Raw genomic sequence first — 25,744 nt, 5'->3', positions numbered from 1 at the left:
CAACGGAAACCCTACAAGCTAGAAGAGAGTGGGGGCCAATATTCAATATACTTAATCAACAGAACTTTCAGCCCAGAATTTCATATCCTGCCAATTTAAGCTTTACATTTGAAGGAAAAATAAAATCTTTTAGGAAAAAGCAAGTACTCAGAGATTTTATTACCACCAGGCCTGCTTTACAAGAACTTCTAAAAGAAGCATTATACACAGAAAGGAACAACCAGTATGACCCTCTCTAAAAATACACCAAAAAGTAAAGAGAATTAACATAAAGAAGAATTTTTATCAACGAAAGGACAAAATAGCCAGTTAATAACAAATGGCAGCAACCCTAAATTTAAATCGACCAAATCTTCCAATCAAAAGATACAGACAAAATCTAACGGTATATCCAAAGATATACATAGACTCAAAATAAAGGGTTGGAAAAAAAAAAACAAAAACGTACCAACCAAATGGAGAGCAAAAATAAATATATAAGAAGCAGGAGTTGCAATTTTCACATTTGACAAAATAGATTTCAAAGCTACAAGGATACAAGGGTAAAAGGAATAATGTAATAATAAGAAATCTTAACACCCAGATACATAAGACCCATAATGAGATTTAGATTCAACGAGACAACAAATTGATAACGATACCCGGGACTGGAACTAAGATCCAGAACAAATAAACTCAATAGAGCTCTCCATTTTAAACACACAAAATATACATTATCCACAAAATCTAACGATATATCTGAAGATATACAAAGACTCAAAACAAGGGGATGGAAAAAAACTCACCAACCAAATGGAGAGCAAAAATAAATAAATAAAAAGCAGGAGTTGCAATTCTCACACTTAATAAAATAGATTTCAAAGCTACAAGGATGCAAGGGTAAAAGGATTAATGTAACAATAAGAGATCTTAACACCCAGATACATAAGACCCATAATGAGATTTAGATTCAACGAGACAACAAATTGATAACGATACCCGGGACTGGAACTAAGATCCAGAACAAATAAACTCAATAGAGCTCTCCATTTTAAACACACAAAATATACATTATCCACAAAATCTAACGATATATCTGAAGATATACAAAGACTCAAAACAAGGGGATGGAAAAAAACTCACCAACCAAATGGAGAGCAAAAATAAATAAATAAAAAGCAGGAGTTGCAATTCTCACACTTAATAAAATAGATTTCAAAGCTACAAGGATGCAAGGGTAAAAGGATTAATGTAACAATAAGAGATCTTAACACCCAGATACATAAGACACATAATGAGATTTAGATTCAACGAGACAACAAATTGATAACGATATCCAGGACTTGAACTCAGAGCCAGAACAAATAAACATAATAGAGGTCTCCATTTTAAACACATAAAATATGCACTTTAAACACTCAAAATATTGATCGGCCATTATTGAAACCCATTTTAGGAATAAAGTAATATTCCTTTTTCCCTCTTTTTCTTTTTTTCCCCTTCTTTTTCTTTTTCTCTCTAAAAAATAAAAAAATAAAAAAAATAAACTAGGAACTTTGAAAAAAGGTTTGATGAAATCCTATTGAGAATAGACAACTTAGAGAGGAGTGAAAAAAAAAAAAATAGCTAAAAGGGACCAGGTGTGGTGGCTTATGCCTGCAATCCCAGAACTTTGGAAGGCCAAGGCAGGAGGATCACCTGCCAGGAGTTTGAGACCAGCCTAACATAGCAAAACCCTGTCTCTACTTAAAATACAAAAATTAGTCTAGCTACTCAGGAGGCTGAGGCAGGAGAATAATTTGAACCCTGGGGACAGACATTGCAGCAAGATGAGATTGCAACACTGCACTCCAGCCAGGGAGAAAGAGCTACACTCCAGTGCAAAAAAAAAAAAAAAGAAAAGAAAAAGAAAAAAAAAAGAAAGAAGGAAAAAGAAAAAAGGAAAAGGAAAAGAACATAACTGAATTGTTTGTAAAATAAAGAAAGAAAATAAATGCTTAAGATGAGGAGTATCCGATTTACCCTGATGTGATTATTACACACTGCATGCCTGTATCCACTAGGAAGCAGAGGCTGGGCCTGGAAGGGCCTACCACAGGCAGGAGCCAGGCCTGGACAAACCCACAAGAGGAGGCTTTGGGCCTGGAGAGGCCACTGGCAGGCAGGAGCTGGGCCTGGAGAGGCCAACATCAGGACCATTTGGGCCTGCCCAGGCCACTGGAAGGAGGCTAGAGCCAAGCCAAGAGAAGCCAACTTGTGGAAGTTTGGGGCCAATAGATGCCGACAGAGAGCAGGAGCTGAGCCTGGGAAGGCAACCAGGAGCCTTTCAGGCCTATGGAGGACATCAGAAGCTTGGCAGGAGCTGAGTCCACAGAGGATGTTGGGAGGCAGAAGCTGGGCCCAATGAGGTCATTGAGAGACAGAAGCTCACCCTGCAGGGGCCAATGTGAGGAGGTTTTGCAACCAGAGAGGCCACCAGGATGGCAGGACCTGGGCCAAAATTGGCCAACTTTAGAAACATGTAATCCTCTGAGGCCACCAGGAGGAAGCTGGAGCCAGGTGAATAGAAGCTGATTAGAGCATATTTGGGTCCTCAAGATGCATTCAGAGGGCAGGAGCTGATCTTGGAGATGCCATTATGAGGCTTGAGTTGTGTGGGCCTGGAGAGCTTGATTTCAGGACCTTTCAGGTCTACAAATGCCACAAGGAGCCGAGTTCACAGAGGTTGTTGCAGGGCAAATGGGGGGCCTGTAGATGAAGCCATGAGGAAAAGCTTGCCCAGAATGGATTCCAGAAAGCAGCACCTGGGCCTGGAGAGGCCACAAAGAAATGAGCTTATGAGCTGGGCTTGGAGAGGCCACCAAAAGCTTCCAAGTAGTGGGCGTGCAGGCCTGAATGGTCTAGCGAGGAAGAAGCAGGGCCTGCAGAGGATCCCGAAAAGCAGGAGCCTCCAGCAGTATGGGGAGGCCATGGTGAGGCATGACATGTGCCTAAAGAGGCCATCAGAGAACCAGGAGCTGCCATGAGGCAGGCACGCACGCAGGCAGAAATGGCCTGGGGAGGCCAACATCAAGGGTAAGAGCTGGGCCTACCTGTTGGTAGGCAGAAGGTGGGTCTGTCCAGGCCACTGGGAGGCCAAAGGTGGGCCTGGAAAGCCCAATTTGAGGAAGGCTGGAGCCTACAGAGACTGCTAGAAGCTGAGCAGGAGCTGGGCCAAATGTTGTTGTGAGGGAGGAGTTGGGCCTGTAGATGCAGCCAGGAGGAAGAGCTGAGACCAGAGAGGCTGACTTGAGAACGTTCTGAGCTGAAATAGGAAGCCAAAAAGCCAATGCTGAGCCTGGAAAGGTATCTACCACAGGCAGGAGCCGGACCTGGAGAGTTACACGAGAGGACTAGTGCAAAGACACATGTACACATATGTTCGTTGCAGCACTGTTTACAATAGCAAAGACTTGGAACCAACCCAAATGCCCATTAACAATAGACTGAATAAAGAATATGTGGCACATATACACTATGGGATACTATGCAGTCTTAAAAAAGGGTGAGTTCATGTTCTTTGCAGGGACATGGATGAATCTGGAAACCATCATTCTCGGCAAATTGACACAAGAAAAGAAAACCAACCACCACATGTTCTGTCCTAAGTAGGTGTTGAAGAATGAGAACACATGGACACAAGAGAGGGGAACATCACACACTGGGGTCTGTTGGGGGGTGTGGGACTAAGGAAGGGATAGTTGGGGGTGGAGAGGTTGGGAAGGTATAACATTAAGAGAAATTCCTGATGTAGGTAATGGGGACATGGAGGCATCAAACCACCATGGCATGTGTGTACCTATGCAACAATCCTGCAAGATTTGCACATGTACCCCAGAACTTAAAGTGTAATAAAATTTTTAAAAAAAGAAAACAGGCTCCAAGGTAGTGACTAAACAATAATTTGTAATGAAACAGACTAAGGCACAAATGAGTCAATAAAATTAAGAAATAATAAAGCAGGCTTTAAAGTAGTGAACTAAACAATATGTAATCAAAAATAACAATCATATATAAATGATTCAATAAAGTATACAATTTTTTTGAGATAGAGTCTCACTCTGTTGCCAAGACTGAAGTGCAGTGTTGTGATCTCAGCTTTCTGCAATCTTCACCTCCCATGCTAAAGCCATATTCTTACTTCAGCCTCCTGAGTAACTGGAACTATATGCATCCACCACTGTGCCTAATTTGTATTTTTTTTTCTAGAGATGGGGTTTCACCATGTTGTCCAGGCTGGTCTCTAACTCCTGTACTCAAGCGGTCCACCTGCTTTGACCTCCCAAAGTGCTGGGATTACAGGAATAAACCACCACACCTGGCTTGTTTTTATATTTGACATGACAAAACTATTATAACTTAGCTCAGGTATAAGTCATTATAAAAAATTTAACCTCTTTAATAGGACAGGACAGAAAGATCCTAACATGTTATCAAAGCCTAGGGTAGGATAAATGTGTCATCACAAATGGGAAGGGAGTAGGCCCTTCAGAAAATGGCATGGCAAATGATTACCTCTATCAGAAACATATGGATGACCCTATCCTAAGAAAAGTAAAAGGAAGAAAGAAAGGAATGGGGGGCAGGGCGGGGGCACTGTAGAGGGTTTAAATGTTATAACACCCAGCTCAGCAAGGACAAAATAAAACAAGAACTCTTACTCACAGTCTAAGCTGGCACTGCCTTTTTACAGTTTAATTTTGCAATTAACATTAAAAGTCTCAAAAACACTCATTGTCTTGACTTAGCCCTTTCACCTCCAATAATCTAGCATACAAAAACACTTGAAGATTGAATACATTCGGGTCAGTAATTCTTTATCCACCTATTACACAATCAAAAGAAGTTTAAAAGCTTGTTGGTAACAAAAGTTGTCCTTAAAAAATGTGCTACTATTTAGTTTCTATTTATACCATTCAGCTGGCCTTGAAAGCCATGCATACTTTCAATTTGAGTAGGACCCAGCCTACTTCTCTGGGCTTATTTACCAACACAGTCTCCCATAGGTGCTGTAAACCTGTTAAACAAAACCCCTGGCTGTTCCCCAAACACTGCCCACCTGCCTCACAGCAGCACCTTTACAGATACCATTTCTGCTTCCTGACACATTCTCTTTCTCCCACATCTAAGGCCTACATAGGACCCATCTCATTTCGTAAAGCTTCAGCCATACTTTTGAGTTAAATTTCTGACTCCCATGATTCCCGGGCACATTCTGGTACTGCTGGGTGTACATTAATACAATCTGAAATGCGGTTTTGCATCTCTTTTTTGCACCTGGCTGAGGTCTCAGAAAACAGAGGCTAAATATTAAACTGCTCCCCCAATTTCTAAACACAGTGCTGTATACTGAGTGGCGCCTCCAGATGACGACTTTGTACTCTAAATGTTAAACTGAAGGATAAGTGAAATCATATCAGGACTAATATATAGAAATAAATTCTTGAATTTTATCCCTTAATAGAGATGGCCATTTGAATGCTTGCAGGTAGAAAAAAAAAGGATAAAAAAGTCCCAGAAGTTGGCATTTTAACTACTGCAACAAAAAAGGAGAATAAAGCAGAGTAGCAAGGTAAAGACCAGGGAAACACAGGTCACTACAGAACAAAAGAATCTTCCAAGCTTGTCAGTAATGTAAGTTTCTCATTTTCTAATAAAGTAGTATGGCATAGGTCACTGTTTAGAGTCTTGTCTTCAAAATGTTTTCCAGCATCAAGAACAATCTACAAGAAACAAAATTGTGAGAAAAAGCAGCACACTCATGGCTCCAAAGAGGAGCCATGAGCACAAGGCTACAAAAAGGATCAAACACATTCTCAACCTGCAATGTGCTCAGTGTCTGAAAATCATAAGTTAGGTGACGAAGGGCTAGTGGTTTTACATTAATTAATAACTTTTCTTCTAGCCCCCATGTTATCTTTCTCACCTGACCCACCAAATAAAACATCCTTAAAATGCTTCTCTCAAATTCCTTGCAGATATGAACCTCCTATCAAATTGCGTGCACATGCTTGAAGAAGCTCAAAACATAGTTAATACACTAATACACAACTGAACTTGATCAACACAAGGCTTACAAGAAAGTGAAGAGAACAGCAAAACTGGGTCCAGCAGCCATCACCTAAAGAACTCTTCACTCGTTACACTGGAGCAAGTGATTTCTCTGGAACTAGGAACCACAGAACCCTGAAAAAAGCACAGCTGGTAGCAGGCTTCAAGGCCTGTAGTGAAAATGTAACATTTCCCTCCAAGTGCTTATTTCTGCAATAAACTGGTTTAGTTCTGCAATGAACAGCTAGATTTATAACTGATATCAATAAACACTTTTTTGTTGCTGCTTGTTTTTATTTTTATTTATTTACTTTTAATTTTTTTAACAGCACTTTCCAGGCAGATGTTTTTACAATAAGTTCTGTTATACTCATCTCCAGGAATTTTTCCAGTTAGACTCTGCATTTATCTGTTTTCCTCTTATCCCTGCTCAAAATTAGAGATTCGTATCATTTAGCTTCATCTGGGAAGTGTTAATTATCCCTAGACTTTCCTTCATGCCCGTGATGAATACATCAACTGGCACAGAACTGATTTGCAGGAGGATTTGAAGGGGATTTTGGCCTCTGAGACTACGTTAATGTCCTTCCTTTCTAACACTTTTTTAACCCAGCACTTTGGGAGGCTGAGGTGGGTGGATGACGAGGTTCAGACATCGAGACCATCCTGGTAAACATGGTGAAACCACGTCTGTACTAAAAATACAAAAAATTAGCTGGGCATGGTGGTGTGTGCCTGTAATCCCAGCTACTCAGGAGGCTGAGGCAGGAGAATTGCCTAAACCAGGAGGCAGAGGTTGCAGTGAGCCGAGATCATGCCATTGCACTCCAGCCTGGGTAACGTGAGTGAAACCCCGTCTCAAAAAAAAACAAAAACAAAAGAGCACCTTGCTCTGTCATGCAGGCTGGAATGCAGTGGTAATGTAGTCATGGCTTACTGCAGCCTCAACCTTCTGAGCTCAAGCAATCCTCATCACTCAGCCTCCCAAGTAGCTGGGACTACAGATGGATGCCATCACACCCAGCTAATTAAAAAATACATTTTATTGTAGGAATGAGATCTCAATATGTTTCCCAGGCTGGTCTTAAACTCCTGGAATCAAGCAGCTCTCCTGCACTGATCATTCAAATTGCTGGGATTACAGGCAGATACCACTGCACAAGGCCATTAACACTTATATATGTCAAATACATACAGAATATAAACCACTACAAAACATAAACATGCTCCATCTTCATTTAACTTACCATAACATGAATATGTTTTAAAAATGAGGTAAAAACAATTAAAAAAATAAAATAAAGCGCACACCAAAATATCTATCAAAATTACAAAAACTCAAAACTGGATGAACAAAACTTCAAAAAGGCTGAAAACAATTGAAAAACAACTTCATCAAAAAATGTAAAACAGAAACAACACAAGAACAATTTATGCTCGCTAAAAAAACAGAGGTTAAGATCAGGAAAATATTTAAAAACAAATTAAGCAAAGATTATAAAAGTTTTTAGAGTGACACAGATTTCAAATCATCAGAATCCATATCAAGTTTGAGCCATGTTGACATTGTATGAGGGCTCTTCCTGGTGTTCGAGGCAGCTGCAACACAGAGGTGCAAGGGTCACTGGAAAGGCACAGAGATGGAGGGAGAAAGGGTTCCCTAGGATGGCTGTGCAGGTCTCAGAGAGCTCCTCAGGCCCTGCAAGGTGGCCGCTGAGTTACCCACAGTCAGATCTACTCGGATGCCAAGGCACTGAGGCCTCTGTGCTGCTCTCCGATGAGAGGTTATCTGTCCACAGAGAGTGTCTATAAGTGTCATGAAAAAACTGAACTTCAGCAATCACATGGGCATGTTCAGGGGGTTCGTTCCCCAAAGAGTAAAACAGACACAGATAAATGAAGAAATTTCAAGAACTCCAGGATCAACATGCAGAGTCTCATGCCCCTGAACCCGAGGAGAAGGTCATCTCATGAAACAGGATGAAGGGGTCACCCTGCCTTGTCACCCAGATCCTCTGTGCCAGGCAGACAGAAGAGCTGCATATCAAATATGCATAGCTTCCTGGAGCACATCATTGTTATTGCCTAATAAGACCTGGACTTCCTAACACCCCACCAGACCTTTCTTTGCATTGTAATTTTTTTTGAGACAGAGTCTTACTCTGACCAAGCTGGAGTACAGTGGCATAATCTTGGCTCACTGTCACCTCCACCTCCGAGGTTCACCATGTTGGGCAGGCTGGTCTTGATTTCTTGACCAGGAAATTTGCCTCAGCCTCTGACAGTGCTGAGATTACAGGTGTAAGCAACTGCATCGAGCCTGCATTGTAATTTTTAAAATCATGCTTCAGTAAGACATAAATTTCTCACTTTAGTATATTCTAGCATAAAAGGGTCACAGAAGACATCCATTTGAAAGAGTAAAAAACTGTATATATACACACAAACACATTCATATGTGTACCTTATTTCAAAATTGAAAAAAAATTTTATTTTTTAAATTTCTTATTGCATTTTAGGTTTTGGGGTGCATGTGCAGAACATGCAAGACAGTTGCATAGGTACACACATGGCAGTGTGTTTTGCTTCCTTTCTCCCCTTCACACACATATGGCATTTCTCCCCAGGCTATCCCTCCCCAGCCACACCCCACAGCTGGCCCTCCAATTTTCCTCCCAATAGACCCCAGTGTTTACTACTCCCCTCCCTGTGTCCATGTGTTCTCATTTTTCATCACCTGCCTATGAGTGAGAATATGCAGTATTTCATTTTCTGCTCTTGTGTCAGTTTGCTGAGAATGATGTTCTTCAGGTTCATCCATGTCCCTACAAACGACACAAACTCATCATTTCTGATTGCTGCATAATATTCCATGGTGTATATGTGCCACATTTTCCCAATCCAGTCTATCATAGATGGGCATTTGGGTTGGTTCCAGGTCTTTGCTATTGTAAACAGTGCTGCAATGAACATTCGTGTGCATGTGTCCTTACAGTAGAACGATTTATAGTCCTTTGGACATATACCCAGTAATGGGATTGCTGGGTCAAATGGAATTTCTATTTCTAAGGCCCTGAGGAATTGCTGCACTTCCACAATGGTTGAACTAATTTAAACTCCCACCAACAGTGTAAAAGTGTTCCTTTTTTCTCCACATCCTCTCCAGCATCTGTTGTCTCCAAATTTTTTAATGATCGCCATTCTAACTGGCGTGAGATGGTATCTCAATGTGGTTTTGATTTGCATCTCTCTGATGACCAGTGATGATGAGCATTTTTTCATGATTGTTGGCCTAATATATGTCTTCTTTTGTAAAGTGTCTGTTCATATACTGTGCACATTTTTTAATGGGCTTGTTTTTTTCCTCTAAATCTGTTTGAGTTCTTTGTAAATTCTGGATATCAGCGCTTTGTCAGATGGGTAAACTGCAAAAATTTTTTCCCATTCTGTTGGTTGCCGATTCACTCTAATGAGTGTTTCTTTTGCCCTTTAGAAGCTGTTTAGTTTGATTAGGTCCCATTTGTCTATTTTGGTTTTTGTTGCCAATGCTTTTGGTCTTTTGTTCATGAAGTCCTTGCCTACTCCTATATCCTGGATGGTTTTGCCTAGATTTTCTTCTAGGCTTTTTATGGTGCCAGGTCTTATGTTTAAGTCTTAAATCCATCTGGAGTTAATTTTAGTGTAAGGTGTCAGGAAGGGGTCCAGTTTCTGCTTTCTGCACATGGCTAGCCAGTTCTCCCAACACCATTTATTAAACAGGGAATCCTTTCCCATTGCTTGTTTTTGTCAGGTTTATTAAAGATTGTATGGTTGTAGATATGTTCTGTTGCCTCTGATGCCTCTGTTTTGTTCCATTAATCTGTATCTCTGTTTTGGAACCAGTACCATGCTGTTTTGATTACTGTAGCCTTGTAGTATAGTTTGAAATCCGGTAGTGTGATGCCCCCTGCTGTGTTCTTTTTGCTTAGAATTGAATTGGCTATGCGGGCTCTCTTTTGGTTCCATTTGAAGTTCATGGTGCTTTTGTCCAGTTCTGTGAAGAAAGTCAATGGTAGCTTGATGGGGATACCATAAATTCTGTAAATTACTTTGGGCAGTATTGCCATTTTCACAATATTAATTCTTCCTAACCATGAACATAAAATGTTTCTCCATCTGTTTGTGTCTTCTCTTATTTCGTTGAGCAGTGGTTTGTAGTTTTTCTTGAAGAGGTCCCTCATGCTCCTTTGAGTTGTGTTCCTAGGTATTTTATTCTTTTTGTACCAATTGTGAATGGCAGTTCGTTCTTGATTTGGCTTTAAGTCTGTTATTGGTGTAGAGGACTGCTTGTAATTTTTGCATATTGATTTTATATCCTGAGATTTTGCTGAAGTTGCTTATCAATTTCAGGAGTTTTGGGGCTGAGGCGATGGGGTCTTGTAGGTATACTATCATGTCGTCTGCAAATAGAGACAATTTGGCTTCCACCTTTCCTATTTGAATACACTTTATTTCTTTTTCTTGCCTGATTGCTCTGGCTAGAACGTCCAGTACTATAATTGAATAGGAGTGGTGAAAGAGGGCATCCTTGTCTAGTGCCAGATTTCAAAGGGAATGCTTCCAGTTTTTGCCCATTCAGTATGATATTGGCTGTTGGTTTGTTGTAAATAGCTTTTATTACTTTGAGATACGTTCCATCTATACCGAGTTTATTGAGGGTTTTTAGCATAAAGGGCTGTTGAATTTTGTCGAATGCCTTCTCTGCGTCAATTGAGATAATCATGTGGTTTTTGTTTTTGTTTATGTGGTGAATTACGTTTATAGACTTGCGTATGTTGAACCAGCCTTGCATCCCTGGGATGAATCCTACTTGACCATGATGGATAAGTTTTTTCATTTGCTGTTGCAATCAGCTTGCCAATATTTTATTGAAGATTTTTGCATCTATGTTCATCATGGATATTGGCCTGAAGTTTTCTTTTCTTGTTGGGTCTCGGCCGGGTTTTGGTATCAGGTTGATGTTGGTCTCATAAAATGATTTGGGAAGGATTCCGTCTTTTTGGATTATTTAGAATAGTTTCAGAAAAAATTGTACCAGCTCCTCTTTGTGTTTCTGGTAGGATTCGGCAGTGAACCAATCTGGACCTGGGCTTTTCTTGTGTGGTAGGCTCTTAATTGCTGCCTTGACTTCAGACCTTGTTATTGGTCTATTCATAGTTTCAGCTTCCTCCTGGTTTAGGCTTGGGAGGACACAGGAGTCCAGGAGTTTATCCATTTCTTTCAGGTTTACTAGTTTATGTGTGTAGAGTTGTTTGTAATATTCTCTGATAATGGTTTCAATTTCTGTGGAATCTGGTGATTTCCCCTTTATTACTTTTATTGCATCTATTTGGTTGTTCTCTCTTTTCTTTTTTATCAATCTGGCTAGTCGTGTGTATATTTTGTTGATCTTTTCAAAAAACTAGCTGTTGGATTTATTGATTTTTTGAAGGGTTTTTCACGTCTCTATCTCCTTCAGTTCAGCTCTGATCTTAGTTATTCTCTTCTGCTAGGTTTTGAGTTTTCTTCATCTTGCTCCTCTAGCTCTTTCAATTTTGATGATAGGTGTCAATTTTTGATCTCTCCATTCTCCTAATATGGGCACTTATTGCTATATATTTTCCTCTAGAGACTGGTTTAAATGTGACCCAGAGATTCTGGCATGTTGTGTCTTCGTTCTCATTGGTTTCAAAGAACTTCTTTGTTTCTCCCTTCATTTCATTGTTTATCCAGTCAACATTCAAGAGCCAGTTGTTCAGTTTCCATGCAGCTGTGTGGTTCTGGGTTGGTTTCTGAATTCTGAGTTCTAACTTGATTGCACTATGGTCTGAGAGACTGTTATGATTTCAGTTGTTTTGCATTTGCTGAAAAGTGCTTTACTTCCAATTATGTGTTCAATTTTAGAGTAGGTGTGATGTGGTGCTGAGAAAAATGTATATTCTGTAAATCTGAGGTGGAGAGTTCTGTAAATGTCTATCAGGTTTCCTTGTTCCAGGTCTGAGTTCAAGCCTTGGATATCCTTGTTGATTTTCTGTCTGGTTGATCTAATATTGACAGTGGAGTGTTAAAGTCTCCCACTATTATTGTATGGGAGTCTAAGTCATTAAGAACTTGCCTTATGTATCAGAGTCCTCCTGTATTGGGTCCATATATGTTTAGGATCATTAGCTCTTCTTGTTGAATTGATCCTTTTACCATTATGTAATGGCCTTTGTCTCTTTTGATCTTTGTTGCTTTAAAGTCTACTTTATCAGAGATGAGAATTGCAACTCCTTTTTTTGCTCTCAATTTGCTTAGAAAATCTTCCTCCATCCCTTTATTTTGAGCCTTTGTGTATCCTTGCATGTGAGATGGGTTTCCTGGATACAGCACACTGATGGGTTTTGGTTTTTTATCTAATTTGCCAGTCTGTGTCTTTTGATTGGTGCATTTAGTCCATTTACATTTAGGGTTAATATTGTTATGTGTGAATTTGATATTGCCATTTTGATGCTAGCTGGTTGTTTTGCCCGTTAGTTGATGTAGATTCTTCAGTATGTTCATGCTCTTTAGCATTGAGTGTGATTTTGGAATGGCAGGTACTGGTTGTTCCTTTCTATGTGTAGTGCCTCTTTCAGGAGCTCTTGTAAAGCAGGCCTCGTGGTGACAAAATCTCTGAGTACTTGCTTGTTCGCAAAGGATTTTATTTTTCCTTCACTTATGAAGCTCAGTTTGGCTGGATATGAAATTCTGGGTTGAAAGTTCTTTTCTTAAAATTGCTGAATATCAGCCCCCACTCTCTTCTGGCTTGTAGAGTTTCTGCCGAGAGATCTGCTGGGAGTCTGATGGGATCCCTTTGTGGGTGACCCGATCTTTCTCTCTGGCTGCCCTTAGTATTTTCTCCTTTATTTCAACCCTGGTGGATCTGAAGATTATGTGCCTTGGGGTTGCTCTTCTTGTGGAATATCTTTGTGGTGTTCTCTGTATTTCCTGCATTTGAGTGTTGGCCTGCCTTCCTAGGTGGGGGAAATTTTCCTGGATAATATACTGAAGAGTATTTTCCAGCTTGGATTCATTCTCGTCACATTCTGGTACACCTATCAAACGTAGGTTAGGTCTCTTCACATAGTCCCACATTTCTTGGAGACTTTGTTCATTCCTTTTTGCGCTTTTTTCTCTGATCTTGGTTTCTCGTTTTATTTCATTGAGTTGATCTTCAACTTCTGATATTCTTTCTGCTTGGTCAATTCGGCTGTTGAAACTTGTGCATGCTTCGTGAAGTTCTCGTATTGTTTTTCAGCTCCTTCAATTCATTCATATTCCTAAGTTATCCATTCTTATCATTTCTTCAAATCGTTTTTCAAATCTTTTTTCAAGGTTCTTAGTTTCTGTGTATTGATTTAAAACATGTTCTTTTAGCTCACAAAAGTTTCTCATTATCCACCTTCTGAAGTCTAATTCCATCATTTCATCACAGTCATTCACCATCCAGCTTTGTTCCCTTGCTGGTGAGTAGTTTTGGTCCTTTGTAGGAGGCGAGGTGTTCTGGTTTCATGTGTTTTCCTCATTTTTGCACTGGTTTCTTCCCATCTTTGTGGATTTATCCACCTGCTGTCTGAGTAGTTGCTGACTTTTCGATTGGGTCTCTGAATGGACACCCAGATTGTTGATGAAGTATTTCTGTTAATTGGTTTCCGTTCTACCAGTCTAGCCCTCCCCTGTCCGACTGCTGAGGTCCACTCCAGGCCCTGCTTGTCTGGGGTTCATCTATAGCAACTGCTGAACAGTGAGGGATGCTACCAGTTTCTTTTTCTGCTTTGTCCCAGAATGATGCCTGCCAAATGTCAGTCTTTTGGACATAGAGGGGTCAGGGAGTTGCTTGAGGAGACAGTCTATACTTTATAGGAGCTCAGGTGCTAAGCTGTGAGCTCTGATGTTCATTCAGGGCTGTTAAGCTGTTACATTTAATTCTGCTGCAGCAGAACTCATAAGAAAACCCTTTTTTTCTCAGATGCTCTGTCTTGGGGGGTTGGGGCTTTATGAGTGTCCGTTGTACTGTCCTGCCCAGCTAGGAGGCAGTCTAGTCCCTATTTGCCGGCCGAGGCTCCAGCCTGCTGGTGTGAGGTCTGCCCTGTTGCTGCAGGCTCTGCCATGCTGCTGCAGTCTCTGCCCTGCTGCCATGGGCTACACCCTGCGGCAGAGTCTCTCTGTTGTGGTGGGTTGCCTCGGCAATGGCAGGCCTCCACGCATTCACTGAGAGCTTCAATCCTGGATTGTTCTCACCACGCCATCTTGAGTCAGTCTACTGAAAAATATTTTAAAAACAGAGGCTCCCTGAATCCTTCCCTCAACCCCTCCCAAGTGAGTGTGGCCCTGACATGTCTTCAGGGCTTTGCTTTGCTGGCATCCGACAACGATACAGAAATGTCAATGCCCAAACCCGTGCTCTCTACATATAGAAGCCTCCAACCTCATCTTGAAAAAGAAAGCAATGAGGCCACCCCAGGTCCCTAGGGCTCCACAGAAGCTAAAGGATCCCTGGGACTGGGCATATCTCAGTGCCTCTTGGATTTTACCATGTTCACTGCTTCATACCAGGACATACTGAGTGCCTGCTGGCCTGCGATACTGGGCTGGGTGGGCTGCTTGCTCATGTGACAAGAGCCTGAAAGTGCCTCCACCCCTCTCACACCTTTCCCAGAAGGCCTGAACCAGGGGGATTCAGGGTCAACCCTACTGTCTCCTCAGAATAAACTAGCGATGCTCCCTGTTGGCTTCCAGGGGATTGGAGGACAGAGCTGCATCCCCCCAGATGAGATGTTGGTGAGTTTAAGTGTTACTGCAGAAAAATAACATGGTGCACAGCCCTCAGAATCCCACACATGGTGGCCCAACTGGCACCTCAGCATCTCCCTAAGTAGCCTGTGGAGGGCTCAGCCCAGAAGGCTGATGCTATGGAGTGGGTGTCTGTTCCTGGAAAATGTTCTCAGGGCATCCTTTACTTGCCTTCAGAGGTTTCTAACATATTTTACAAATGTCCAAAATGTTCTGGGCATGCCGCCTGGTCTTCTTCCTGGGCTTACTGGTTTTCCTGATAGAACAAGAAAAATGTGAGCATAGCCATGAAGAACACAGACACTTGTCTCCTTCCCCCTCATCATTCTGCCCACTGCACTCTCACCTTTCCTTCTTCACCTTCAGCTTCTTTGTTGCTTTTTCTGCAGGCTTAGAACTTTCTTCCACCTGGGAGAAAGAGAACAGTTGTGCATGTCCAGAGATACCAGTGCAGGACACTGTGAAGGAAGTGTCCAGAACAGACCCAGATGTCACTGGGGAATCCTCCAGCAGGGTGGGGTCCAGGTCTTCTGATCCCCAGCCTGGCTCCCTCCCTGGACCTAGGGTAGTTCAGAAAGATTCAAAGCTGCAACCTACGGGTCAGTAAAGAGACCAATGCCAAGGCAGTGGGCAGGGGGGATGAAGAGAGATTTTATCAACACTGAAGACCCCAAGGACCTCAACTGTGGTATGAGACCAAGGCCTTCAGGAGAACAATCACATGACAGAAAAAGAGAAAAAGGACCAGAGCTTAAAAAAAAAAAAAAGGTCATGGGTCAAAGAGGATAAGAGAGGAAGAGGATACAAAAAAAGATAAATTACCTGCTGATGGCTGCCTGCAATGAAGCGATCCAGTTCTGTGAAGCAAGTAACAGAGCGTCCAGATAAGGAGCAGTGATGGGTAGCCATAAAAAGGAAAGGGGAGACTTAGAGTTAAGAGAACCAATCAGACCCCACCTTCTTAGAGCTGTGGAGCTATGTTCATTTCTAGAGCCTTCTCCACAGCCTGTATTTCCTCTGTGCTAAGAGGAAGGGACCCCTGACTTCCCACATACTTTCCCAGCCTTCACATTTTATAACTGAGGAAAAGGGAAAACTGTGTCATTCAGTTTTTCCAAGAGGCAGCCACCCTCTTCACAATGTTGTGTATAATGTGGAATTCCCTCCCTCCTCCTTCTGTAGGGCCTGTTTCTGTTCTCATGAACTCCATTTCTTTTCTCCCTGTCAACCTACACCAGTCCTACTGCTCTTTGATACAAGACATCAGAATGAATATCAAGCCTGCCTTGTCAGGCCCTCCAATAAACCTGTGGATCACATGCTAGGTCAGCAGCACCTGCCGTAGGCCTGGAGTTGTGCTGGGGCCTGTGGAAGGTGATAATGTCTGATGTCACAGTTAAGAGTGACTGTTCTATGTCTGGAATGGCCTTAAAGACTTGGAAAATATTCAGCCCTCAAAATAATTCCAGTTGCTTCTGAACACTTGGAAACAATGTAACAGAATCTGAGGTAAAGCCCCTTGCCCAGTTGCCTTAATCTGCAGCTGAGGCCAGCAGTTGTCAGCACATAAATGAGAGGCCCTCTCAGGGTTTGCCTGATCTATGCAAAGACCAGTAGGGAAAGCACATGGCAGTCCTCACACAGAGAACAAGCTGGGTCTGACTGGAGTGTGAGGAGCAGGTCAAGACTGTTGGGCCAGAGAGGAGAATGTGACAAGACAAATGACCTCAATGCCAGCTGTCCAGCAGTTCTGTCCTGGGCCCACTTTAGTCCAGGGACCAGGCTACAGGGAGAGTGAGAGCCACTGTCTACAGAAACACAGCAACCCCTCCACACATATCCCCTAGGATTCCTGCCAGCCACAGAGGGCCTTGAGCAAAAGCTGGCCTCGGGCCTCTCAAGTAACAACCCAATCAGTTTTCATTCAAAGCCCAAGAATTTGGCATTGGATAAAACTGGGTGAGAAGTGGAGGCCAAAAATGTGCTCAGTCATGTGTTCTGCCCTCAGGACCCCAGGATTCTGGGGCATACGTAGGAATCCCAGAGGAAAGATTCGCTCCAGGAAACACCCTTACAGCAGGAGCAGACAGTGAGGACAGTACAGGAAGGTGTTGTTGCAGGTCCTGAGAATGTAGAGAAAGAAAGTGGACTCCTTTCAACTGGCACATGTATGAGCGACTTTGTCTTCAGAATCACATACTGCCTGTGAGGGGCTGTGTCACATCCCACACTCAACTTTATGCCTGCATACTAATCTTCTGTTCTCTATTCACAAAGCCCATGAGAACAAAACTCTTACGACTTTCTCATTAAGATACAAAACAAGCCAAGTGAGAATTCTACGCCTATTTTCCTTTGATGTTTATTAATTTAAGAGATCCCATCCTAGGCTCCAAAACAAGAATTGTCTCTCACTGTTGTACCACAACTGTACCCAGGAATTGTCTCTCACTGTTCAACCCGGGAGTGCTGGTCCCTCCCTGACCAGTCTATTTCCTCCTGGATAGATTCGTGAGTCCATGTACACACACACACAAACAGCACTGCTGCTCTGTCCACTGTGATTCTCCCTGGGCTCTGTGACCTTAAGGGCCTTTATGAAAGCACTGCTCACAGTTGTGAGCCCTTAGATGAGACACAGGACATGAAATAATCTCTTTCAACTGTTCACTGACACTGGCTCATAGCATCTCTTACTTTCAATCTGAGAACCCTAAGATTCCACCCTTGATGCATGTGAACTCAGATGAGTGCAGCGAACAGAACCTGGGTCAGACTCACAGCAGCTGCTTCCCAAATGATTCTGGGAGAATGGCGATGCTCTCAAGAGTACACTTTTGGCAACTGGGCATTGTAGCATGACTCTTGTGAAAAAATTACAAATTTGTTTTCATTTAAATATGAATGAGCACATATGCCACTGAGGACCACACTGGAATGTATAGGTCTAAACCCAAAGATGAGGAAGATGTGACTCTCCCCCCTGGTGATTCTGGCAGAGTGGTTGCTGCTCTGATCTGATTATTCACGGATGGGTACTTCAAGGGCACATGAACAAACTCCAGGATCCCTGTGTGGTGCAGGGAGGCCACAACAAAAATAAAAAATCCTGGTCCACCAAAGGAGAACTCATAAACAGAAGAAAGAACATCTTCTGCAAGTAGAAAAACTGAACCATAGTAGCCAGAATAGAGATGAGGAAGATACTTCATTGACTTCAGAGACAACCCTATTCTCCTGTAACCTTGGATCAAAACCCACTCAGGTTTCTTGATTAACATGAGAAACAACAGACTGCAGAAGATGAACAGGACACCTTTTCACACTCATGCTGGATCTCAGCAAAGGAGTTGAAAGCATTGGAACATCACTGGAGGCCAAGATGGGCTGCCCAGGCTGAGCTCTGGAATGAGAAGGCATGATGAGGACATAGTCCCTGCCCTCTCAGTGACTAGTCATGGCCAGGATTCATTCACACATAAGTAAAATGAAACAAAGTTTGGGACTAATAATTCCAGGACTATCTCAGAGAAACAGGCAAAATGATATCTTATAGGTCACACAGGAGAGCTGCAAGGACCATGTGGACTCCGGAGCAGCACCTCTCGCTTTGCTGAGCTCACCCTGCACTGAGCAGGGTCCCTTCTCACCTCCCCTGCAACTAGTGTGGGCAGGTGCCCTGCCTGAAAGCTGACACTCCCTCCAGTCACACAGGATTCTGGGCCAAACCACATGTGGCCAACAGCAACTATACAGGGACCAGCTGTCAGGTGACTCCCAGAAGCAGGTGAAAAGTAAGAGCTGCTCTCTGTCCCAGCCACAAGGAGACCAGGCCTGGGAACTATGCTGTGTCTGGCCTGACCGTGAAGTCCATCACTGCTGATCATATCCTCTCTGGGCCAAGTCAGATATTTCAGAAACGCACTCCTGTTCTCTGCCTCTCATTAATTTCTGGTGGTGCCACTGCCATCAACATACAGGAAAATAGAGAAGACAAGAAAAAAGAATGTAGCACCTCTGTCCAGGGTCTTAGGAAGACTGCCAGACAGTGCTAAATCCAGCTTTGAAGTCAAAGTGCAACTCATTCTCCCTATGTCAAAATATGAACATCACAGTTGTGCCCAGGTGATGATGTAGAACTGATGCATATCTTCAAGAAAAAGGCACAAATTATGAACATATTCAACCACATTATGCAATTGCTGAGATATTTCATGACCACCAGGCCTGCCTTTCAAGAGCTCCTGAAGGAAGCACTAAACATGGAAAGAAACAACCACTGCCAGTGACTGCAAAAACATACCAAATAGTAAAGACCATCGACACAAGGAAAAAACTGCAACAACTAATGAGCAAAAACACCAGTTAGCATCAGAATGGCAAGATCAAATTGACACATAAAATTAACCTTAAATGTGAATAGGCTAAATGCCCCAATCAAAAGAAAAAGACTAGCAAGTTGGATAAAGAGTCAAGACCCATTAATGTGCTATATTCAGGAGACCCATCTCACATGCAAAAACACACATAGGCTCAAAATGGAGAGATAGAGGAAGACTTACCAAGCAAATGGAGAGCAAAATTTAAAAAGAAAATTAAAACGGGTTGCAAACCTAGTCTCTGATAAAACAGACTTTAAGAGACCTTAATGGTAAAGGGATCAATGCAACAATTCTATATTTAGGAGCTAACAATCCTAAATATATATATACCCAACACAGGAGCACCCAGACACATAAAGCAAGTTCTTCATGTCCTACAAAGAAGTTTAGACTCCCACAAAACAACAGCAGGAGACTTAAACACTCCACTGTCAATATTAGACAGATCAACGAGACAGAAAATTAACAAGAATATCCAGCACTTGAACTCAGATCTGGACAAAGCAGACCTAATAGAAATCTACAGAACTATCCACCCCAAATCCACAGAATATACATTCTTCTCAGCAGCATATCACACCTACTCTAAAATTCACCACGTATTTGGAAGTAAATCACTCAACCAATGCAAAAGAACGGAAATCATAAAAAAGTCTCTCAGACCACAAGACAATCAAATTAGAACTGAGGATTAAGAAATCACTCAAAACCACACATCATGAAAACTGAACAACCTGCTCCTGAATTACTGAATAAATAATGAAATGAAGGCAAAAATAAAGATGTTCTTTGAAGTCACTGAGAACAAAGACACAATATACCAGAATCTCTGGGACACATTTAAAGCAGTGTCTAGAGGTGGATGTGGGAGAAGAGTAGCAGCCACAGGAGAGGAATAGCGAAGAGAGGGAATCAGGGCTTTTGGTTTCTAGGTCCAGGCCACCTCGTAAATATGAACTAGCCAATCTCAAATAGCACACCACACAGCACAGGCTGTGTGTCCCTGGCCCCCTGTTAGGGCTTCCTTTCCTAATTTCACCTGAGCTCACTTGTCCTTATTGATTCCTGCCAAAGTCATCTCCTCCTTAGAATCTGTATGTGCTGCTGTCTGTATATCATCTCCTCTAGAAGATTTTGTGCTGAATAAGAAGCAACCTTTCTTGAAAGAGGAGATTTAATTCTAGCCAAAAGGTTTTATTAACTTTTTGTTATTAGGCAATTAAAACAAGACTTGAAAGCACTCAATTATCCTATGATTTAAAGATGGCCCCTACTTAGCATGTGATATTTGTTCTTTCACTTTTCTTTTAAACACAATGTGTGTGCACCATGGAGGTCACTGCTACACACTGACTCCAGCATTGAGACAGCCCGTCATGCGAGCAGTGCAGAGGAGGGGCACTGATCCTCTCCAACCCAGCTCTGCATGTGATTCCAGCTGGAAAAATGGGGCCAGGCTAACACCGAACTTGATCCTTAAGGTTTTAAAAGATACTATGTCTTGGCATTGGGTTCTACTGAGTTTCAAATGCTTGTGGTCATTATCTTTTTAAATATGATAGAATATGTCACTAATTGTTCTCAGATTTTGAACATGAGGTGAGGAATGACTCCACCACTGTAGACCAAAAGCCTGTGAACTCTGTGTGTTTTACATTAACGATGACACTAAAACCCACTGTACAATGTACCTACTCAAACCCTGGAAAAGTTGACCATTCAGACCATCCAATAATGATAGTATCTGGAATCTGAATAGGTTTTCATTCTTCCACATGCATACAGAAGTGCTGGAACAACTTGGCATAGTGAGGAGTTATGCTAGGGCACACCACAGCTGACTGTACGATATACCTACTCCAACACCAGGTTATGCAACCATTGAGTATATCTAACAATAGACAGTGTTTGGGACTTCCGTATATTTTCACACTTTAATGTGCACCCAGAGATGCTAGGACTCCCTGGCATAGTAACGAATCATACCAGGGCATTATGATGATTCCAGTGCAGTAGAAAATAGCATCATCTTTTCCCCCATTCCTGAGCTCACAATTGACTGTTCCATTGAGGAGACAAGAACATAAAATGTTCACCACTGCCTCATCTCTTAGGATGGGAATATACAACTAACCTTCACATTCAGCTGTGGTAGAGGATGAAGGGACTTATTTATGAAAGTGCAGTGGTGATCAAACTTGTTTTTAGAATGTTAATCTTTGTGTTGTGCATTGCATATGTTTTCTGGGGGAAAGAACACACACTTTCAAACATATCCACAATCACTCCATGAAGACTCTCTCCCTTATACCTCCTGACCCTGATGCACATCATCATATTCTATCTGAATGATGCTGCTGCTTCCAGAAACTAGAGATCATCTCAAGTTCTTTAATGGACTCTCCATCGTTCTTATACCAAACTGCTCAAACCTCATTTCCAGCAGAAAGCTCCAACCAGATTTGTTTTCCAGCAAATGTAGACTAGAAAGTACCACCTTTGTCAACACTAAGATTTTTCCTTAGCAAAGGGGTGATCCCAGAATACATACCGTCATCCAATAAAGTTGAGTGTCCCTGCATTTAGGAAAAAAAGCAAAAACAAAACACTATGAGGGTCAGGCATGTTGTGTCTTCTGTGCACAAGTTTTGTCTTCACTTGGGGACATTACAAAATCAGGTGAGAAATACTGGTAGAGGCAATAGCCCCAAAGCCTAGAAGATGTCTGTGGAAAGGCACAATGTTTTTACCCATGATGCCATGATGTTTCCACTTTATTTTCATCAAATTCACTTTTTAAAAAGAACAGTATTTATCCTGAAAAAATATGCTTCCTGCCACACAGTTTGTAAAGAGCTGTTAAATTACGGATGCCATCTTGAATCATACTTAGTTGGAAAAAAAACTCACTTTGCATTTTCCCACAAAGAAAGGGTCATCTATAATGTACAGTGTGAGATTTCCATATTCTAATTAAAATGAACAACAAAATACCCATTTAAAAGAAAGACTTTACCTTGTAAACGGCTATAACTTCTTCTGACGAATTTATCCCAGGAAAGTTTTCTGCTAGAAGAGATTCTGTATGCAGAAAATAGAGTAACAATCAACACATTGTTTCAACTGAAGAAGCCACTCTGGTGGCCTTGTGTGCTGTGAAAAGGGTGCTGGCCTGTGTTGACAAGCTGGGTTAACAGCACAGGCTGAGCTGCTGCTGGCCCATCCCACTTGGTGGTAAAGGCAGGCAAATGGAATCATGAGAAGATCCATGGACAATGCAACCTTGGTCCTCTAGCTAAAGAAAGCTCCATCTCAAGCAGTGAGCACCACATCTCAAGCAGTGAGCACCACAGACGGCAGGCCGTGCTTCCCTGCAGCATTTCAGGGCTCCTCCTTCCTAAACTGACCTGAACTAACTTGCCCTCCCTTCGTGATCCCCTCGAGGTCATTTCCTCCTCAAGATCCACATGTGCTAATGCTGTGTCCCTCTTAGATCATTTTGTACTAGAAAAAAAGGAACCTTTCTTCAAAGAGGAGACTTAATTCCAGCCAAAATAGTCTATGTATTCACTAAACTTTTGCTTTAAAAAAGACTGTATCAAGACTTGAAAATACTCAATTATCCTACAATGCTCTTGCTGGCACTGACTCCAGCACTGGGACAGCGCATCCTTGGGAGCAGCAGGTGGGGGTTCTGACCCTCTCCAACCCAGCTGCACAGAAGATTCCAGCAGAGATGAGTACCAGGACAACACCCAAGTTTTTCCTTGAATTTTTTGAGATGGAGTCTTGCTCTGTCACCTGGGCTAGAGTGCAGTGTCATGATCTCGACTCCCTGCAACCTTCGCATGCCTGCAACCTCTGCCTCCCTGAGTCATTGGGACTGCAGGCACATGCCACCACACATGGCTACTTTTTGTATTTTTAAAGACCAGGTTTCACCATACTGGCCAGGCTGGTTTTGAACTCCTGACCTCATGATCCACCCGCCTCAGCCTCCCAAAGTGTTAGGATTACAGGTGTGAGCCACTGTGCCTGTACTTTCCTTCAGTTATTTGGTGCTGTGTCTTGGGTGTGTGCTGAACTGCAGCATATGAAAGGCTTGTGGTGATGATCTCATTAAATATAGTTTGTCTATTTTCTGCTTTTGACCAGGAGCTGAGAAAATAATCCAGCACTGCAGCCAAAATCCTGACCTCTCAATGTCTGTTTCCCACTTCTGACCACACCAAAGTCCACTGTAAAATGTACCTATTCCTACGCTGAGTTATGTGATGTTTGGGACAATCCTATGAGAGAGACAGTGTTTGGGATTTCTAAAGGCTATCAAACTTCCATATGCACACCTAGGTGCTAAAACTCTCTCACATAATGACAAATTATACCAGAACTATGTGATTACTTCCCAGTAGTAGTGGTGGCATCAATCTTCCACCCGCTCCTGAGTTCATCTCTGCCTCTTCCACTGAAGAGATAAAGAGCTTAGCAATCTCATCTCTGCACTATCTCCATCTGATTACTGGAGATATTAAACTTACCTCCAGCTACAGATGTGGTGGAGGATAAATGGGCTGATTTACATAAGGTGTTCAGTGGTGATGAAATCTTTATTTACAACATTCACCTTTGTGTTGAGCTCTGCACATGGAAACATGTTTTCTGGAGAAATGTACACAAACTCCCAAAGACATTCACAATCACTATAAACAGACTCTCACCTTATAACCCCCACCTTGAGGCATCCCATTCTAGTTCACAAAAATGACACTATGGCTAACAGGAACTATGGAGGAGAGACACCATTCTTCAGTACACTCTTAATTTCTGCCCAAATCTTGTTTTCCAAAAGGAAGCTCCAATGACAGTGCCTCATTAGACAAAGCAGGCAAGAAAGTGTCACTTTCTCAACACTAAGATTTTTCCTAAGCAAAATGATCCCAGAATACGTACTGATCCTTTGGGTAAGTGAAGATGACTCTTCCTGCATTAAGAGAAAGAAAAACACTGAGGGTAAGATTATGCTGTGTCTTGTGTACACAGGTCTTTTTCCTAACTGTTCCTAACAGGTGCTGCTAGAAAACCAGATGGAAAATGGTGGTGGTGGCTACAGCCCCAAACAGAAAGCCTAGAAAACACTAGTAGAAAGGCCCAAGCTTTTTGGGCAGGATTTTAAAGCTTATTTTAGTTGTAAATTCATAATTTTCAAGAAAGATTTTCTCCTGAGGAAAATGCTTGCTGACATAGTTTATATGAATTCTCATTTTACATTTTCCTACCTAGAAATTCACTAAGTCATCTATAATGTACATGGTAAGATTCTCAAATCTTTATTCAAGTACAATAAAAAGAAACATAGGAAGAGAAATAAAATTTCCCTTTCAGACAAAGGAAGAACTTACTGAGGTAACCGGGAAAAATCTCCGAAAGGGTTTCATACGGGGACATGCTGCAGGGTACTCTTGTTGATCTAGGAGACATAGGGCAAGTGTCACCACATGGATTCTACTGAGGAAATCCCTTGCATTATATTGGGTGGTGTGGACAGGAGGCTGGCTTATGAAGGTAAGTTACAGCAGACGGAGCTGTAGACCCACCCTCCTCATCTCACTCTGTTGCTCACGCTGGACTGGTGTGGCATGATCTAGGCTCACTGCAACCTCCACCTCCCAGGATGAAGTGATTCTCCTGCCACAGTCTCTCAACTAGCTGGGATGACTGACACCCACCACCATGTGCAGTTAATTTTTGTGTTTTTAGAGACTGTATTTCACCATGATAGCCAGGCTGGTCTCAAACACCTGACCTCAAGTAATTAACCCACCTCGGCCTACCAAAGTGCTAGGATTACAGGCATGAGCCACCACACCTAGCCAGTTCTCTGCTTTTAAACAGGAGCTGAGGAATAACCCAATCACAGCAGCTCGTAACCTCTCCATGTGTGTTTCACATTTCTAACCACAGGAAAGTCCACTGTAGAATTTACCTATTCTAATCCTGGGTTATGTGACCATTAAGACCATCCCATAATGATAGAGAGTGCTTAGAATTTCTATAGGCTATTGTACTTCCACATGCACACCTAGGTTCTCAAAGTCACTGCTAGGGTGATGAGTTATACAAGCACTGTGTGATGAATGCAGTATAATAGCCCACAGCATCAACCTTCCACCCATTCCTGATTTTGCACTTCCCTCCTCTATTTAGAAGGCCATGAGTTTCGGAACTTTATCTCTGTACAAACTGAATCTGAGGAGTGGATACATTAAACTTCGCTTAAGCTACAGCAGGGTCCTAACATGGGGGCACCCATAAGTATTGGAGATATGGAATAGAGAGCCCAATATTCAATGCATGCATACACAGTCAACTGATCTTCAACAAAGGTGCCAAGAATGCACAATGGGAAAAGGAAGGCCTCTTTAACAAATGATGGTAAAACTCCATATTCTCATTTAAATAAC

The 25,744-nt window shown here is 42.2% G+C and overlaps 1 protein-coding gene across 44 annotated transcripts in view; it reads right to left on the bottom strand.

Moving 5' to 3' along the window:
- Positions 1-8,528: 8,528 nt before the first annotated feature.
- The window catches only part of LOC103790476 (uncharacterized), a 99,505-nt gene continuing 82,289 nt past the window's right edge, over positions 8,529-25,744 (bottom strand). For 42 of the 44 annotated variants that reach the window (XM_078354941.1, XM_078354952.1, XM_078354943.1 and 39 more), the window contains 2 exons: positions 24,683-24,750; positions 23,876-24,264 (listed from right to left, as the gene is read on the bottom strand). In XM_078354941.1, coding sequence (XP_078211067.1) covers positions 24,067-24,264; positions 24,683-24,750 — 266 coding nt within the window. In that variant the 3' untranslated portion in view covers positions 23,876-24,066. Of the gene's footprint in view, positions 14,369-15,072; positions 15,158-15,247; positions 15,310-15,723; positions 21,860-22,299; positions 22,365-23,875; positions 24,265-24,682; positions 24,751-25,744 lie in introns of those variants that run through there. The other 2 variants (XM_078354963.1, XM_078354962.1) reach the window with 1 other exon arrangement.

The sequence above is a fragment of the Callithrix jacchus genome, chromosome 17, assembly GCF_049354715.1.
Source record: "Callithrix jacchus isolate 240 chromosome 17, calJac240_pri, whole genome shotgun sequence".
In the NCBI taxonomy this organism is placed as follows: Eukaryota; Metazoa; Chordata; class Mammalia; order Primates; family Cebidae; genus Callithrix; species Callithrix jacchus.
The sequence above is the reverse complement of the archived record's forward strand: the minus strand, read 5'-3'. Positions and strand labels throughout refer to the sequence as shown.